The sequence below is a fragment of the Chroicocephalus ridibundus genome, chromosome 6 (genome assembly GCF_963924245.1).
Source record: "Chroicocephalus ridibundus chromosome 6, bChrRid1.1, whole genome shotgun sequence".
Lineage (NCBI taxonomy): Eukaryota > Metazoa > Chordata > Aves > Charadriiformes > Laridae > Chroicocephalus > Chroicocephalus ridibundus.
Genome location: NC_086289.1, coordinates 6,971,067 through 6,989,932, shown reverse-complemented (window position 1 = coordinate 6,989,932; position 18,866 = coordinate 6,971,067). Strand labels below are relative to the sequence as shown.

At 36.6% G+C, this 18,866-nt stretch overlaps 1 protein-coding gene and 1 non-coding gene across 2 annotated transcripts in view; both read right to left on the bottom strand.

Annotated features, from left to right (window-relative positions):
- EIF3A (eukaryotic translation initiation factor 3 subunit A) overlaps positions 1-18,866 on the bottom strand; it is a 35,173-nt gene that overhangs the window by 8,667 nt on the left and 7,640 nt on the right. Inside the window, exons 5-18 of the mRNA XM_063337776.1 lie at positions 17,458-17,657; positions 16,238-16,446; positions 15,074-15,245; positions 13,952-14,056; positions 13,053-13,151; positions 12,248-12,364; positions 11,039-11,224; positions 7,939-8,286; positions 7,291-7,395; positions 5,435-5,548; positions 5,027-5,149; positions 3,909-4,062; positions 2,701-2,885; positions 869-957 (exon numbers count right to left, since the gene is read on the bottom strand). Of these exons, the coding sequence (XP_063193846.1) occupies positions 869-957; positions 2,701-2,885; positions 3,909-4,062; positions 5,027-5,149; positions 5,435-5,548; positions 7,291-7,395; positions 7,939-8,286; positions 11,039-11,224; positions 12,248-12,364; positions 13,053-13,151; positions 13,952-14,056; positions 15,074-15,245; positions 16,238-16,446; positions 17,458-17,657 (2,206 nt within the window). The remainder of the gene's footprint in view (positions 1-868; positions 958-2,700; positions 2,886-3,908; positions 4,063-5,026; positions 5,150-5,434; positions 5,549-7,290; positions 7,396-7,938; positions 8,287-11,038; positions 11,225-12,247; positions 12,365-13,052; positions 13,152-13,951; positions 14,057-15,073; positions 15,246-16,237; positions 16,447-17,457; positions 17,658-18,866) is intronic.
- LOC134518057 (small nucleolar RNA SNORA19) lies at positions 12,570-12,702 on the bottom strand. The gene has a single exon (XR_010071852.1). It is a non-coding gene; the product is annotated as a small nucleolar RNA SNORA19 (small nucleolar RNA).

Below are 18,866 nucleotides of genomic sequence, written 5' to 3'. Positions count from 1 at the left end.
ATAAAAATCTATCTACCTGGAAGGCTAATTAAGCAATAGAACATATTGCCAACTGGAACAAGCAGTGGCATCTCCATCAGCACAGGCTTTTAAGAACAGCTAGACGTGCACTATCAGAAATATTTTAGATACAGCTCATCCTGTTATGGAGCAGAGGGATGGACAGGTGTTAAAGATCTTATTTTCTATGACTGTAGAAACTAAAATTTTGTTATTAGTGAACATATCCAAAACCCCTGAAATATATAGATGTGAACAAGCTGCCCTTTAAAAAAAAATAATAAAATTGCGAAGTACCTTCAGAATACTCTTCCTTCAGAAATCCTTCCTTCACTGTTCACTACAGTCTGTCAGAACTCTGTTTTAGTTTATGGCACATGTTTTCTGCTCTGTGACCCACTCTGGACCTTGAAGAGTTTAAGACTCTGAGTTTTGACTTTAATCTTCCTATATATTACTGTCAGTTTTCTAAATGAAAAATCTCAAGAGTTACCTCATCTAGGAACCCTGCATTTGATTGTCATCCTCCCCCATTCTGTACTTATACAACTGACACCAATGTTTGAGTAGGACAGAAATTTTTAATTTAAAAAAGAAACCAAGTAAGGAACTTGCTTATCCTATACAGGTGTCTGGTAGCTTTCACATATCCAGGCTAAACAAAACAGGAACGCTATCTGAATGTAGTTCCAAAATAAAACTTCTCTCTCATTCTGAGATCCTTACAAAGCAATTTTTTAATAGAAGGTAACTTTCAGAGATGTAAAGGCATGAGATATCATTCAGTGCAGCTTTAGCAGTAGCAATAAAAAGGGATCCTACACTTTTTAAGCCCAATACAACTGGTGCTCAGTAGGTCAATGATTACCTTTCCACTGGTGCTCGTCGCCATTCAGATTCTGTCTCACCACCTCTTCTCCAGGAGCTTTCAGACTCCCTATCACCCCAACGAGATTCCTGTATGTCAAAAGAAATTAGGAACATTCTTTCTGAATACTTTAAAATGAAGATTTTCAACTCTTTTCAGAGCATACTATGTCATTAAAAACTCATTTGTTACACTGTAGAGAATACTGAACTATCAGGAATTTAAATAACTTAAGTATGGTTTTAACTAACTAACTATTGCTTCTGGCAGAGTTTAAAAAAACAATATGGTTCCCTTCGTGCCACGTACTTTACTAGTAGGGTAGGATATATGCAAGTCCACTAAAAAGTTTATGAACAAGTGTTGTGAACAATAGCTACACTGAGCCATAGCTACCACCTGTTAACATAAAAAAAAAGTTCTAATAGTTTCACTTTCCTGCTGCTTAACGACAATAGGAATGAATTAAAAAACTCAGTTTTTGTGCTTTCTAATCAGATCAGAAAACGTAACCGAATAAACTGAAAGCTCTCTGTAGCAGAGACCATTTTGTTCTGGGGACCTCAACGCACAGAACAGGTGAGATATTTGTGATTCACACAGGTTGCTTAGATGCAGGGCAGAGCAATAATATTTATTTTTTTTTAATAAAAGTAAAATGTCTCTCCCCATTGCCGGACAAAGACAAACATTTGAACTATTTCTAACACGGTTGTTTATTCCTTTATTCCACCACAAGACGCAAATTAGGTAAACCTTATAAAGTACCTGATTTCACATAATCACACAACCTCTTTATAAAACGGTATTCCGGTTTTAAACTGCTCCTTGAAAAGTGTTTTTATTTGTCAAAGTCTGCACTTCAATACGGGGAAATATACAGGCTGTGCAAGATCTTGTATATCCACTACTCCACAAGCGTCTACTTTCATGCTTTTGAAATGACCCCAACAAACAAGGGGGAGCAAAGAAAGAATCCCCAAACTGCAAATGTCATTTTTCAAGTGGTACAGATCTCTCAGAGCCTGAGTCAGCTTCTCCATATAATCAGGTGCCCACGGCTAGGAGGGATCACCTCTTATGTGAAAAATACCGATGATGATCATTTTCCTGACAGACTATCAAAACTGTTTATACAAGCTCCAATTGTTTATCTTCATAGTGTTACTCAATGAAGTCTGCAATGAATAAAGACAATGGCTGCGGTGGATGAAATTTAAAACTCTTATTGATAAGTTCTGAAAAAGTGTGAGCATAGGTTTGCGCTACTCAGTTACGTTCTTTTGAATCATTAAATATTTATTTGCAAATACCTTTCACTTTGTTTCCTGTTGGATTAGGACAATGATTTTCCCCAATACTTATATTTGTAAACAGGAAGTCGCACACACCCCTTGTTTTTATGTTTTATGTTATTGCGTATTTCTTATAGAACTATGCTTTTATGTTTAGTCCGGGATTTTCCTTCAGTATCTACTCTAATTCCTGACTTTGGTATGAGTCACTACATTTGCTTCCAATATAGCTTCTCTTGTTTCGTGTTAAAGCAAATTTTATTCAATATTCTTTTTAGTTTTTATTTGTTTAGTTTTTAAACAGCTTGGAGATCTTAGTAGTTTCTTTGTTTCACTTTATTACTAAACTACAGATTCCAGATCCTGATAGTGAGCTGAAACTAAGTGACAATGACTTAACTACTAAATTAGCCATTTATGTCACAACTTAAAAAAAGAAAAAAAAAACAACCTACGATTTTCAATGCTACCATTTTCTTCCAAATAATCTACAGAAGAAGCAGTCAAAAAGAAAACCAACCTACAAATATTACCTACCTTTCTTGAAAATGGGTCATCCAGACCTCTCCTTTCTTCTTCTCGACGACGCTCTCTTTCTTCTATCTCCATTTCTCTTTGACGTTTTTTCTTCTCCAGTTCTTCTAGTTTTTTGACACGCTCCTGGTATTCACGCTGTTCCTGCTCACGTTTCTCACGCTCAATGCGCTCCTTTTCCTCACGCTCTAGAGTTGCAAACGTAAACAAAGGTATTACCAATATAAATTCCGTTGCTTTGCTGTATCCACAAAAGGGTAACAAAATACAATCTCTCCCCTTTGACTCCTTATTAAAAAAAAAAATATCCAAACATTTCACAGGATGCATTTAACTAACCATAGAATCTGTCTTCTGGAAGCATATCCCAACTCAAAAGCAATAGGAAAAGCAACTCTGAAATATCCATTAATGTGACATTTTGAATAACAGCTAGCAAGAAAGGAAAGAAAATGTTCCAATACTTGTATATTAATTCAATGTACAGACCACAGATGTGCCAGCTAAAATATCAGTAACTACCTCAGCATAGTAGAGGATCCCTTCCTTACAAAAGGTCAAACCAAAAGATCAGCTATCTGTGTCAGAAATCTGATATTCAGGACTGCTTGGGTTTTGTATGTTTGGGTTTTAAATATGGTGTGATTATGAACTCCAATACACAAAATCTTCATCCACCAAGTGACAAGCAGAACAGAAAGTGACCTTACAGGATGCCTATCATCTCTTCTCAAGCCTCGAAACAGGCTACCAGACAAATCAATTCACAAAGAAAGGTATGTGAGTCACAACTCTTGAGCTCTTGATCTGACACCAACGTTCCCTTTCTGTTCTCTTTAAGATGTGCACAAACAAGCGGACAGAACTCAAACTCAACAAAAAGTTGAGACTTTGATTTTAGTCATTAGCCTCTCTTACTTTATCTCCTCCTCTATTCATGTGTGGCAGAAGGGGAGGGCAGTAAACCTTCACTTGCTTTCATTTGCCTTTCCTCCTATGAAGCTTTATCTTCATCTCTATGCTGTACACGTAAGCATTCAGAAGGTGCATTAGGTAAAATGTAAATTGTCTAATAGCAACAAACACAGTCTTCACCGCTGACTGAAAGTGAAAAGACTTCCTCCAATATTGTGAAACAGGGAAACCTCTGTGCAGACATCTGGAATGGGTCAAGGATGCAAAGGATAAAATAATCATGTTCTCAATTATACCTTTAAGCAGCTGTTCTTCTCGTAATCTCTGTTCTTCCTCTTCCTTTTCTCTGTAATAAGTAATGCGTCGCTCTTCTTTGCGTTGTTTCTTGCGTTCCTCCAAACGATTACGCCTCTCTTCTGCTAACCGCTCCTGGAACTGCTTGAGTTTATCCTGAAATACATAGAATACACATGAAAACACCAGAACTACTTAAAAAAATAAAGCTAAATAAAGCTGCACAGCAACACAAGCCAACTGCAACATATTAACTTTGCTCCACTGAAAAACAACTACCTGTTTGCCATTTCAGCCTTTTCTGCAATAAATTTCACATGAGGGAATATACTCCTACTTAGAAGAAAGACAATCAGAATGCAAAATTTTAGTCCTTCATCTGCTTTTTCAGGAAACCAATTACCTGAATAATAATTTACCTAAACTACATTGCCTAAAATTACCTATGTTGTTACAAAGAATCATATGCAGTTACTCAATTTAACATAATACCTCTTTTGCCTTTTTTTTTTTAAATCAGTTCTTACTGCAACATAGCCAAATAATCAAAGCTATAAACAGCCTCACCAAATGCAGAATTTTAAAAATGTGGAGCAAGAAACAAAGGCACAGTTCTTCCCCTGCCCTCATGGTCTAATTTGTTATTAGATTTTGCAAACATATAACGTGAAGTTCCAAATACTCCGACTATCAAAGTAATTTCCAGATTCAAACAAAAAGATTAAGAAAAACAGTAGACAAGTATTTCTGTCTATTTCTCGGCTTCAGTATTATTCCATCACCACAGTAAGTCGAAGTACTTGTACAGATACAGCTGGCTGCTCACACGCTACTCAATGATCTCTTACTAATAGCTGCATTGAAATAAATAGTTTACCTATCTTTGATTTTCCATATAAGCTATTACAGAAGTTGTCAAAAATAGTAAGTGATAATATCTAGGGATGGGTGCAAGAATATTTTATTTTAAATTTTTTTTAGTCAAAGCAGAAAATAATTCCACAACTCTGAGCCATTCTAGAAACTAATTTGTTCCTAGATTTCATGAGGAATCACTGGGTCGCAAGTTTAGTTCCTCACTTTAGGGGAATATTTTATTACAATACCGTATCTTGCGTACCTCATAAACTGTTCGTCGTGATGCTTTGAGCCTGGCTTCAAATAAATCTCTATCCTCCAACATCCTTGAGAGTCTGTTCTTATGCTCAAGGGCCTTCTCGCGCTCCAACTGCAAAGTGGTGATCTAAAAATAGATAATAGAAAATGTATTACAAAGTAAAATCTTACTGTATATTTGCATTCAATCTACCTCAGCCACTCGAAAGAGAATTATCTTTTCCTCTTTCAGATCCTAGACCGAAGATACTGCTGTCCACTAGCACAATGAAATTGCAAAGCTAACACTTCATTCGTCATATCAACTTTTTCCCTTCTTTTCCTGGATTGAGCTGGGGAAAAAAGACAGTGCAAAGCCACTACTTTTCATTCATTGTTCAGACGATAAAATCCATTAGCAAAAAATCCTTACCCTTTCTTCTTCCTGTTGCTCCCACAGCTCCATATCATGCACTCTTTGCTCCTCGTATGCAGTCTTTATTAGAGGAATTTCTTCTAAGCGCTTCGCTCTTTCGAAATAGTCAATCTAAACAAAGATAACGTAACTTGAGCATGTCAATGCAAAGACCAAATCTGGAAGACTCAAGTCTTCAGCATCCCCCAAAGAAAACCCCAATACCTGGAGACTTGCCCAATAGATCTGATATATTATTGTTACATAAGAACAACCACGTTGGACCACATCAAAGGTCCACCTAACCAAGAACCTGCCTCTACCACTGGCAACTAAGTGGACTCCCAGACAAGGATGCAAGAATAGAGGCAGGCATATATACAGTACTCTCTCAGCATCAATTTTCAGCTCCTGGCATTTCCGGTGTTGGAAGTTTTTTTTGTATTTAGTAAGCATTGGTGGATTTCTCTTGTCCTTTTGAACTCAAAGAAGTTTTTCTTATACAACAATGTACTTTGGAAAGAGCTCCTGTGTGTCTACGGCTCTGAATAGGGCTCCTGCTAGCTTCATTTGATGTTGCCTAGTTCACCATCCCTTGCAGTCCAAGAACAACTGCTCCCAATCATCAGCTGTTACAACAGGTAGAGTCTTACCGACCCCTACCACATCCTCTCTCCATAAGTCTTTTGGACATAGGGGTACTAATTCACATAAACATTGCTCACAGAGAAGCCAATCCACATCATTCTTGTTGACCTCTTCTCAAACTCCCAGTTCAACCGCATCCTTTTGGAGATGAGAGACTAGACTGTACACAGTGCTCAAGATGCAGAACCACCAAGTTCTCATTGCTGACTAATAATGTTCAGTTTGGAGCCCATCATTTAATATGTAAAGCTAAAGATTGGGGGATTTTTTTTTTCCTGCTTTCGCTACACAAAGTATTTTCTATCTATGTAAACTGAACTTCATTCAAAGACACTTCCTTTTACCCCACAGCTAAGTTTTCTTTGGTGAAGAACTTTCTGTAAAAAGCTTTTTGGAAAATCCAACTTAGTTACAACAACCAGACCACCCTTACTCATATGTTTGTTTTGACAGCTTCAGACAACTCCAAGAGGAAGCCCCAGCTTACAATTCTTCTATAGAAGTTGTGCTGACCTCTCTGGGTAGATCATATTTACACAGGTGACTACTAATTCTACCGTTTTATTTTCTGCTACTTTGCCCAGTATGAGCATCAGGCTTAGAAACCTGCAGCATAAAAGATCCTCACTGAAACCTTTTCATGTAACTTGCCAATTTCTACTATCAAGTCAGTTTTAACTGACTTGAATTGCCAACCGAATCACATAACCTCTGCTTCATTCTTGAGTACTGTCGGAAGTCCTAGGTGAGTTTCACTTTGCCCAGGTTATATATTTCTATCTATATTTCTATTTACTATGACAACATGTTCCTCACACTTTTATAGTCACCCAAGTTTCAGGCAGATCCTATTCTGCCACCTAGAAGGGCTCTAACAGTGGAATTTCCTGTTTCAGTGAGGACTCATACCACTAATTAAATTTAGCTTCTCTGTAATGGCCTCACCTCTGTGAACATTTAATCTTCTCTGAACATTTTCCAATTACAAGTCTTTCAAACTAAGACTCAGTTCACAAACCTTAAGGATCCATTTTCAAATAAACTCCATTAATTAGAACAGATTTGTGCACTGATACTAGAATCTCAGTTGGATTTTGACCCATTTACCTTTTTTTAGTTTCATACAATGACATTTTCAACATCAATATTATATACGTATATAGGAATTCACAATCACTAACTAAAGCATTGTATAGACATGGTTTTGTACCCTTCCTACTTTGTACCTTTTTCTCCTGATTCTTCAGACGTTCCTGAAGTTCTTTCTTTTCTTTTTCAAGCTGTTCAACTTGTTTAGCCATAATGAAGTCAGGATCCAATTCTTCAAGATCCTACAACCAAGTAGAGTTATCAATACCAAAAAAAGCAAACATTTTTTCTACTACAAATGTGATTTGTTTATTGATTTATTTAAGCTTCTTTGCAGTTTTCCCGTTAACTTTTAAATTAATTTGCTTCAGAAACATTCTCAATTTCTTTTCCTTTTTTCTGGGTAACTTGTATTTTATTTTAAAAAAACTCTTTAAAGCGTTCGTATGTTGATTTTCAATTGAGTCACGGTCCAGGTACTAAAAAATTGGATTTGCAGGTCTATTTTGTATTTCAGATACTGTTCAAGCAACAAGAAAGGCGGGGGTGGGGAACGACACCAAACAGCTGGACTTAATTCCTGCAGGTAAAAAAGATCCTATCCAAACTCAGAATTAAAGTTTACTTATACTGTTGAGCAAATTAAATATTTAAGTGTCAAACTGTCTCATTTTTAAGAGAGGCTGTTTATAAGACGAGTAAAGAACATGAAATTCAGGCAGCCTAGCAATGTAATACCAAAGGCATAAAAAAACCCCTCAAAACTTCAAAAATAAGTTGCCTACCTCAATATCAATATCTTTAAATGCTTTGGCTCCCAGTTCAGTCTTCTTAATCTGCTCCAAGCGCTCACGAACGGTCTTCTTTTTGATTTGTTCATGCTCTTGCAGGATACGCTCCTTCTCTCTTTCCTTTGCCTCCTGGCGCAATCTCTCTTCTTCCGCTTTCCGGACTTTTTGTAATTCTGCTTCACGTTGTTCTAGCTCTTCTTTTTCACGCTGAATGTTTAAGCTTTCAAGACGTTCTTTTCTTTCCTCTATAGTTTGGCGACGTGCAAGAATACGCTGGTGCTCCTTCCTTGAATTTTTAAGGAAGGCAGTGACTGCCAGCTGATGTTGTTCTTCCTTTTCTTGCTGAATTTAAATTAAGGATAAGACAATGATGTAAGTAGCATCTCTTAAGAAAGGCAGAAAACATAGCAAATGCTTCTCAAAGAAAACTCAACGTTAGTTTTATTCTCCAAACTTGCCAACTGCATGGAAATACAACTGTAGTGGCAAACCTAATCACTTATCCAAGCCTCATAACAAGGCAGTATCAACTGACTAGAGCCACGTGCAAATGGAGAAAGTTGTCTGTTATCAGACAATATTCTATGACACATCTAAGGTATGATATTTTCACACTTTTCCGTCCAAAAATATTGCACAACCGCATGCTAGTGGTTGTGCATGCGGTGGGGTGGGGGGTCAATCTTGTTTACCTCTACATGTGTTAGCAAGTATAGCACCACCTATACTGTGTTTCACCAAAGCTCTCTTGTTTTTAAAGCTTTTTTTCCAAACACACTAACATAAGAGAAAAATATCCTAACTGACATAAAGCACTATCTATGAGATTATAAAAACCTCATAATTGCCTCTCAACAATGTAGGTATAAACTTTGGATGTAAAACCATTTTAATTAAATAACAAAAAGGACTAGATTTCTAGACACTAGCATATAGACTATTCTCCAAGATTCTTTAAGCATCCTTCTAACCACCCCACTGCTTTCCTCCAGTGTACCTATACAGTTCTTTGTACAGATTCATGCTGCACACATGAAGAGGTATAATTGTGCCGGCTCAGGGAGCTGCCTGTTTTAATCAGTCCAGCAAGCAGCAAAACACTGCAGCCCAATCAGCTCACTACACTCCCTCAAGTCGTGCTGCTCTTGAAATGTGAGCTGGTTCTGAGGTATTTTTAGTAATCTGCCACTTCTAGGGCACTCAACAAAAACACTGAAACTTCCATTCTTTGCTGCAGGTCTGCAAGCACTTAAAGATAAATGGAGGTGCCAGAAACACAAAAATGAAAAGCTTTAGATGAATTTAACAATTTTGTGACTTACAACAAGTTTGTCAGAAATTAAGTTTTTATGCACCTGAAAAAGCGAGAAGTTTTGATCTGAATAGTAAAGGAAAAAAGGACATCGACTTGTTTTGTAGCTTCTCTAACCACACAGGTCGATATTAACCTTGATACTGTACTCCCATTTTACAAGCATAATTACTAGCATTTATGTGTTATTCAGCTAATTGTACTAACATGTTAAGTATAAGACTATTTGTCATTTCTATCTATGAATGTACAAATAAAGCATGTTTTTTCTTTCAAACCAACAATCTATCTGTCTAATACCAATCACTAATAAAATCTTTTTAGGGGAAAGCATAAATGGAAATATTTTCATCTTCAACGCTATAAAACAGCTAACACACGTTTAGGCTAAGATAAATAAGCTAGCATTAGGTGTCAGGATACAGTCCTACTTTGTGTGTGTATTTTAAGAACATTACTTAGTATTTCAACCCATATAAAGAATCCAACACGGACATCTTGCTATCAGCCTTTTTTCCCATATGGAAAAATTATTTGATATGTTTGCTACGAAATCTTTCATAAACGTAAAGCACAAGAAAAAATTACCACTGCTCTTTTAAGAGAAGTGAAGGTTTAACTTGCCACAACCGAGGCATGCTGGAAATCCGAGACTGATTTACACCTTGCACCTACAGGGCTCTGGAGAACCTGAAATGTGAGCTCATCGGTGAGTCCAACCTTGAAGCCAACAGCCCCAGTGAGGAGGACAGGGAGTGACAAGGACAGGTCACTTCTTGAGTTGTGGGATCTTTTTTTCGTGTTTTTAGATTCCGCTATGAAGTTACATTCCAGGTTCTTCACAACAGCAGTTTCTCCAGGAAGAATAAAGAAAGCAGGCTCTTGGATTTTCAAAAATGCATGCAAATTTTTAAACAAATCCTAGCTCTGTAGGCCAACCTATGGGTAAGTTATTATTTAGTACATTCTAAACAAGATATATACAAGAATGGCAATTTAAACTCAGGCCTCTTGTGTACATTTTGACAGTTTAGTTATGACCAAACACTAATTAGTTGGATGTATTAAGAATGATTTCTTCTTCTTCACAAGCACAAATAGCTGACTACCACCAGCCTGAAAAAAATGAAATTAAGAGATACATCTCATCTGAAGAAACACATTTGTGAAAATAAAAGCTTCAGTATAAAGTGTTATTACTTTACATTTCTACTTAATCCACAAGCATATAAATGCAGCCCATCACTACCGCCAAATTAGATCAGAGATTGTTACTACGATGCTCTGAAAAAACAAGCAACACACTTCTGAAAATAAACAAATGTACAAAAGCACCAATCACTACATACTCAAATCCTTGCAATGTCAAGTTAAAAGTCATTAGATAGCTCACTGCCTTTCCTATGTCAAGGAAAGGTAAAGCAAGGAACTCCTTCAAGTATGATCTCACAACTTCAAAACAAGCTTGTCTTGCTAAACCAGAAAATTTAGATCTATTACAACAAGTGAGTACGTAACAGATGCAGAAGGACACTTTGTCATTAATAAATACATTAATGCTACACTACTTTTGTATATATTAACACTTCAAGGATCAATTATTCGTTCTGAAGGGAGGGGACAGCAGTAACAATATCGATTACTACTTAGAACAGACGAGTTGATTAGACAAGCGAAAAAATAACAAAAGGCTGCATAAGGGCAACAGATAAATATCATACAACATACATGGAGGATATGGCAGAATTTGTCAACATTTTCAGAAGATTTAAAATGACTTACCAGTAGGTGAGGAGGCTTAATGACTGCAAGAGCCTTAGCCAGAGCTGAGGACATAGCAGTCAACTGATTTCTAATTTGCTCGGAGGGCATGCTTTGTAGTTGAGGGCCTAGCGGAGCATCTTCTCTAGTACTGTAATTCAAATCTGAGCCAAAACTCAGTGTCCGGGTAGTATGATCAAGACGAACCTTTGGGGGAAAAAAAAAGGAAGAAAAATAAAATTATAAATAATTTCTTCATTGCTCTGCCTCTGACCAATATGAGTCAACAGAAGCTCTGAACAGAAATTACTTTAAAAAAAAAAAGTTTTAGCTATACCAGACTGTGAGAAATGCCAAATTAGTAGAACAATAATAGCACTGCAAATAAAAGTTTGATTGATTTCCAGGGTTTAAACAAAACAAACAAAAAAGCCCCAAAACAAAACCCAAAACCCAAACAAACACAATCACTGGAAGAGGCTGAACTGTCAATGATTCTGTGAAATGAGCACTGCAAGACAAGTCATTCTTGCCTCTTCCTCCACATTAGCAATAAGCAAAATAAGAATCCTGACTTTAACGCAGACAATTTCAGTGCATCTAAAACGTAAGCTAAAGCTGTGTGTTAAACTAGTGAACTAACTCAGCTTTATCTAAAAACCTAAATGGATAATTACTAAGCAACCTCAACTAAAAAACTACTTGTATCTCATCACCAGCTTAAACATTTCATTACAGGCTGTCACTCTTTCAAGACAGACAACTTTACCAAGGATGCAGCGTTCAACAACAGCTGAAACACCTCAGACACTGGCACCCGTCTCAGACATTGCTGTTTTAGTTCAATCACTTGGTTAGACAAAACCCAACATCAGCGACTGCGAGGCTCTTCACTCTCCCACAACTAACTCAGCATAGTCAGAAATCCGCATCCCTGCTTGTTAGACTTGCTTCAGGATGTTCTGGACTAAATGACTGGGGCTCACAGGGCAAGTTTCAGCAAATTTTACTTCTACTGGACTTACATTAATGGGTGTTGACCTAAATCAAAAATACACACCAGAATGCAAATAATCATCAGCTCTTTATATACTGTCACAGGCATCTTTTACTCTAGTTTATCTCCATCTATCAGAATCCATTTTCTTCCTTGGGTTCAATGTAAACCCGACAGTTTTCATCCACATGAATCCATACATCATTTCACAGGAGTCTTTTTACAGCACTTACTTGTAAATCACAATGTCTGGCTGCATCAACGATATTACGTTCCAGCTGGAAAGCATCAACAAAAGGAACAAGGCTAACCAGACGAGAAAATTCAATGCTTTGATAAATCTGGGCCACCTGTATGTGAACAGAAACATTAGGTATTTTTCCTCATTAAAAAGAGATCAGAAATAAAAGTTGTTGTACAGGCTACAAAGCTAACTTTTTTAATTGTCAACAAACGAAAGTATACATATTAATACAATTGAAAACTCTATCAGGATTTTATTTCCGTACCATATTCAAACTTAACCTAAGATAAAATGCCATTTCTGAATGGCTTCTTTGTATGAAGGAGACTGGCAGCAGTAACTACATACAGCTATGCTGCTAATTAGCCTTCAACTACTTCTTTAGCACATCAGAAATAACACTGCTCGTCACTTGTAACGAAAGCAGGTCAATGAAATGTGCATTTTATAAAACACCTAAACACAAAAAAACAAACCATCCCACCCACACCTTGCTCCAAAAGATGTTTTAAGCAGCAATGAGTTACCTGAAATAAGACATCATAGATCCGTAATGAAAATCTAGGTAAGAGATTAGGCCACTGTACGCAGACACTATTAAGTATAGCTACTATGGCTGTACCTAAATGATGTACAAATCTGAAGACATAGGTTATATATTGGAAAAAAGTATTTCAAAATCCTAAGTTGATGGAGAAAAAACTACTTCAGCATGGCAGTTTCCAACTTAACGTTCTTCCAGAGCATTTTCTAACTTGGGTATACTTATGAACATACATTCTCTTTACTCATACCTGCTGCAGAAGACGAAGAATGGTATTGTTTTGCAGGTGAGGAATATACAGCTGCAGTTCAGGTTCCTTTTCAGCTTGGTCTTTCACCCAGTTCAGAACCTATCAAAATTCTGAAGAGTTACTCTTATCTGCGCCAACCCTTGAAAACTTCAGAATTAAAAGTACCAAGCATGTTTCTTAAATATTTCCAATTTACAGCTCATGAAAAAACAGCACTTCTGTCCAGACACTATGTTGTTTTACTGAAGTGTATCTTTCAGATACTTTAATCTATAATGGATAGCTAACATTTCTGTATGAAGGCGACTGACAGTAGTGGCAACGTTTACCACTCTGCTAATTTACCTTCAAGTCTCTTTTAGCACCTCAAATATCTTTGTTCCCACTATCAAAGAAAAAGAACATGATGTGCTTCATCAATTGCAGAATTTACATTAACCTCATCAACATCTCTCACGCTATTTTATCTCCAATACTCTACACTTGAATAGTAAAAACAGTCATTGGTATGTTTTACCACTTCCCACACAACCCACTCGGATGCATGTGCACTTGTGCGCACAAAGTTTTCTCATTTCTGCATCTTCAAACAAAATTTAATTCTGTATCATCTCCACCAAGACATTCTGATACGTTCCCAAAACTCTGCACCTTTATAGGGGCCCTCTGAATAACACCCTAGAGACCCGAATGGATTTTCATTCTACTTCAATAATCTGGTGCGCTATGTATATCAGATGTTACACACATGTCATTGTAATGGAATCTGACCAAATAAAGCCTGCCATTGAAAATTCTGGCAATTGAAAAAGCTAGTTGGTATTTACCACAAATCAATATTCAAATAATAGACTATTAGACAAGACCAATTACTATATACACAGAGCTACAAAACTTACCTTGCTGACACGGCCACATAACTTGAGGGGGTGGAAGTCTACTTCAAGCCAGTTGTAAAGTTCTTTCACTTCTGGAACAACATATTGCACTACGTTGAACCTTACCTGCAGTCAACAAAAAAAAGATCCAAAGATCTCAAAATAAATGCAATATTAACAAATAGCTATCCTTTAAGAATTTTATATTCAAGAAGTTAAACAGACACCACATGTACCTTTTAATACAAGAGACTACTTATTTTTTACTGCAGCATTCTTAATTGCAGTGACAATAAGACTACACAACTGTATTTAAAAATGGAAAAGTAGACAAAAAACATACAAGATAAATATTTAGACTAGAGTATGACCTCTCAACTTATTAGCCATTTCTAAGACAAACGTCCTACTAGGCCCACATCCAAACTAAAGCCACACATCTCAGTTCATGATTAAACTTCTGAAGCTTTAAAGGTTTTAAGGCAAACTGGAGAGGTACCAGAAGAAGAATTAATGCAAATTCTAAAAAACCTTGAATGTAAGTTTCAGGCATGCATGCAATTGACTGTAAGAAACTCAAGCATCCTCTGAAAATACCTAACTATGACTGAATGTCTCATTTGTTTATGAACGTCTGGGAAGGTCTGAAGACAGAGAAATCTAACCTCCCTTCAAATTAAACACAAGGAAGTTTTCATAATCACTTCGGTCCTTATGGTCTACTGTTTGATATTTGACCTGTGCTTATACAAAATACATTTAAAACAGAAAAATAAACACTTGGTTCAGTTAATTACACACGTTTAGAGTAGGGGGAAAAGCCTGAAGTTCTAGCTTACAACCGTTTTCAGACCCCTCAGTTTCAAAATTACATTGGTTGCTCAGGTGACATAAAGGACAATATTGAATCCGACTCTTTAGCGCACACAAGGATTAAGGCCTCCTGTTATTGCTGCCATTTCCAAACAGTCCTTCTTGTGAAACTGAAATTTTAACACTATATTGTAAGTCATACAATTAACCATACAGCTGTTTTAACTTTTAAACTGCTGTCCCATAACTAAGCACAGTGCTCTAGAAGGAAAACAGTCCAAAATTAGGACTCAGTGTTTAAAAGCTGCTCATCTGAGCACCACTACCTACCATATCATTAATGAGACTGCCACGTGTAGGTGGGGCCTGAAGACCCAACAGGGTTGCCAGCCGTCGCTGTTTCTCAACAATGATGCCATCCATATCCAGAAGGCGAGCAATATCAGTTCTCTCAGGAGTTATAGGAATTGACAGAGTAGCCAAAAGGACTCGAGTAGACATCCTGTTGAGAAAGTATAACCACAAAAGATGAACTGCAAGAGAACACTAATCAATTCCTTTTCATATACATGCCAGTTCAAAAGTAGGAATGAGTAGCATTCATGATGGAAAACTGTAAAAATATCAAGAATTAACAGAAAAAACGCCAACTGCACAACAACAGTACAGAATGCAGCGTTCCTCACTAACCACAGGCAAGATTTTTGACATCTTTTCATTACTTACATATGTATGTATATACCTATGTATATATAAAGGAAAATGATAAAGACATTTAAGCCGCCCGTGTAAATATCAAAATACTATAAAATAATGAAAAGACCAGAAAGCACCACCTTTAAAAACTTATTTTAGCTGCAAATCCACACCAGTCATTTTAATTGCATTGATTTTAAAAATTTACTGGGCAAGCCAGGTGTACCTTTTGATGTAATGATACAAATGACATTAAATATTTAAATTCTGACCTTAGTACTCCGGTGAAAAGGAATATAAGAATACGTATTCCTACTATGTTCTGATTCTATAAAGGCCTGTACATGAACTTCAGAGGTTAAGGCAGTCAATGATTCTGCATGCCTCAAAAGCTTTTCCAGTATCATACTTGCTACCAAAAAATTAAAGGCCATTTCGCCATACAGACTTCTATATATTCAGGAAAAGTTTATACAAGTTATAATGAAGTCTTGTGAAGTAAATACCACTACTCAGAAGAGAAAAAGGAAGTAAACCTTAGATTAATTAGCTTGCTTAGCTTCCCAGTCACTAACAGAGAAGGAAGCTTGGCTTAGGTGATGCTGACGTTTACATTACTCACACTGCAGCTTTGTAAAATATCCTTCTTGCTCTAGGTTTCTTTTGAGGCAATTAGTACTGGCACTGTAAACTCACAGCCATACATGTCATCTGCTTTGTTTGGGGTACAATTTAGTTTACTTTTGAACCTATGTGGTTAAAACAGAAACTAAGATCACATTAAATATCTTTCCCTACCTCTGCATCTCCTCTTGTGTAAGATTCTTTCGCATTTCTCTTGATAAATGATAAAGTCGGTGAAGTGTAGATGCATGAAAAAGAGCATTTCCTGATTTCCAGAAGACAGTTGAAACTTTGTGATAGTAATTTGCCATCAGCTGTGGCTTGGGTGGTTTCTTAGACAATGCAAATAGCCCATGAATATCCTCCACTGCTTTAAAAGCTTCCTAAAAAAAAAAAAAAAAAAAAATTACACTACTTTTAGGAAGTTTTTCGCAACACCCAAAAAAGGGAAAAATATACATTCACTAGAGGCTGTAAGACTATAATATATTTAATAGCACTGAAAGCTGTGATATTAAGTTTTGGCAACTACATGAAATGAAACACTTCTTTCCTAATAAAGACATTATTTGGACATACTGCAAATCCATTAACTATCTGCTTAGAATTTGATACTTAACAATTAGTTCGCGCAATTTTTAAAAAATTGGTTTCTGACAGATTTTCAGGCTACAAACCAGAAAAACAAAAATTCTACTATTTTACTATTATGCCAATTCTACTGTTTACAGTTTTACCATTTTTCATAAAAATAATTTTTGTGATCAGAAATGGGTATAGTTTCCCTAATAATACATATAATCTTGGAAATGCCTTACATGCAATTACTTACATGCCTAAAATGGAAACAACAAAACAGAGAACACTCTCCAAATTCACAAAACCAAAAAACAACCACCTTGGCTTTTTAAGGAATTTGACATTAGAAAGGCTGGAAAAGCAAAGCACCTCTGAAAAATTTGTTTTGATAGTGCCCTCACTGGCTAGACACCAACATAATTCAATCAGCGATGCCAGGGCCCCAGCCTAATAGCAGGCTTTAATGTTTATCAACCGCTTCCCAGTGATCTAGTTCACGAGAATTCAACATGGCAGAGGTGAAGGTGTCATTGTCAACGTCTCATTTTCACAACTCAAAACTACTTCAGTCACTTTACTATTAACTACCACCAGCAGAAGCTTGGTTTGAAATGCTCTATGAAAACAGCAATCCCAGGAACATCAGACTAAGTATTCAATAGGCACGTAATACCACATTCTAGATATTAAAACTTTATTCTTCAGCTATTATCCTGGCTTTACCTTGGAGCATATACCATGAAACATGATCTGTGTGGCAGAGATTCTGGAAAGGCTGAAGACTAGAGTGTGATTACAGGAGCCCTGCTGCATACCTGCCACAGCTCCATGCTAATAGCACTGTCAAGCTGCACAAGCCTGGTCTCCAGGTGCATGGACTGACTGTCAGGATTGTTGAGGTTGATTGCTGTGCTTTGGTTGTGATGACGCTGGATCTGCCCCAAATGCATTCGCAGATTATCACAGAGCTTACGGAACTCAGCTTTACGCGTGTACTGCAGGCAGAACTTAAAAGCTGCAAAAATGAACAATATAAATTAAGAATGCTCATTAACGGTGACTTCACAGTAGTTCTAAACGGGATTCAAATATGTCAATCAGTACGTTTAGAGAATCTTCATTTACAGCCCAAAAGCACATCAAACAAGATGCCATCTAACTGTCACGCATAACAAATAAGTGACAATGCAGAGCACTTCCATCTTGACCTCAAAAAATGAAGATGCTCCTAAATAATTAAGCTTAAGGAGCAAAGGGAGTACTTTGACTCTCTTTAAAAATGTTCTAATTTAAGCAGTGATGCTAGCTTTTATTTTGAACTAAGTGCAAATAAAATTTTGTCAATGGCATGAATTCAGGTTTCGGCTTTGTAACACGTAGGAAAAAATTCTCAAGTCATCTAAATATAATGAAGTTAAATGAAGCTTTCAAATGACTGGAAACGACACAGGAAAAAATTGTCTTTGCTCTTGTAGTTCCTCTCAAAAATCTGTTTTTGATTTGCCACTGTCCTTCTGAAAATTCTAAAGCATCTCTACCAGAAACAGGCAAAAAAGGAAGTCTTGACACTGTAGCACAAAGACTTAAATGCACTAAAGCACCTAGAACTCATCTGACAACCATCTTTCCTAATGTACTTGCACAATTTGGATCCAGAGCTAAAAATCTAACAGACTCTTTTTTCAAAAATACAGGGCCCTGAGTTATAAATATAAAGGAGAACATTTTTCCACTTATCTCTCACCCTTAAGAGAAGGCTAACATGTAAGTATTCATTCTTATAAATTCAACTTTTGCAGAATGACAGAAAGAATCAGACTAGACTTTTCCTATTACCTTCCGCATAATACTTTGCTAAAGTTACATCTGTGTCAAAATTGATAGTGCATCACAATTTTACAGTACTCTTCTGTGTACATCAGTTTTAAAGTTAGCTGACACAGAATGCGTTAATGGAAGACATATTTTCCATTCTGGATAACAAAGTGAAAACATGAGTAATTTTAATCAAGCTAGAAAAGTTAGAAAGTTAGAAGTTAGAAAAAATAAAGAGACAGACGCAGTAATTCTCGTATTTTCAGTATGTCCAGGAAAAAAAATAACTTTTTCCTTGCAGGTTCTGTTACAAGAAAAGATCAATGCCCAGAAACCTCAGTAATTTTAAGGAACCTCTGTAATTTTAAGAAAAAGATGCGTATACATACATATGCTTAAGAGATTAAGG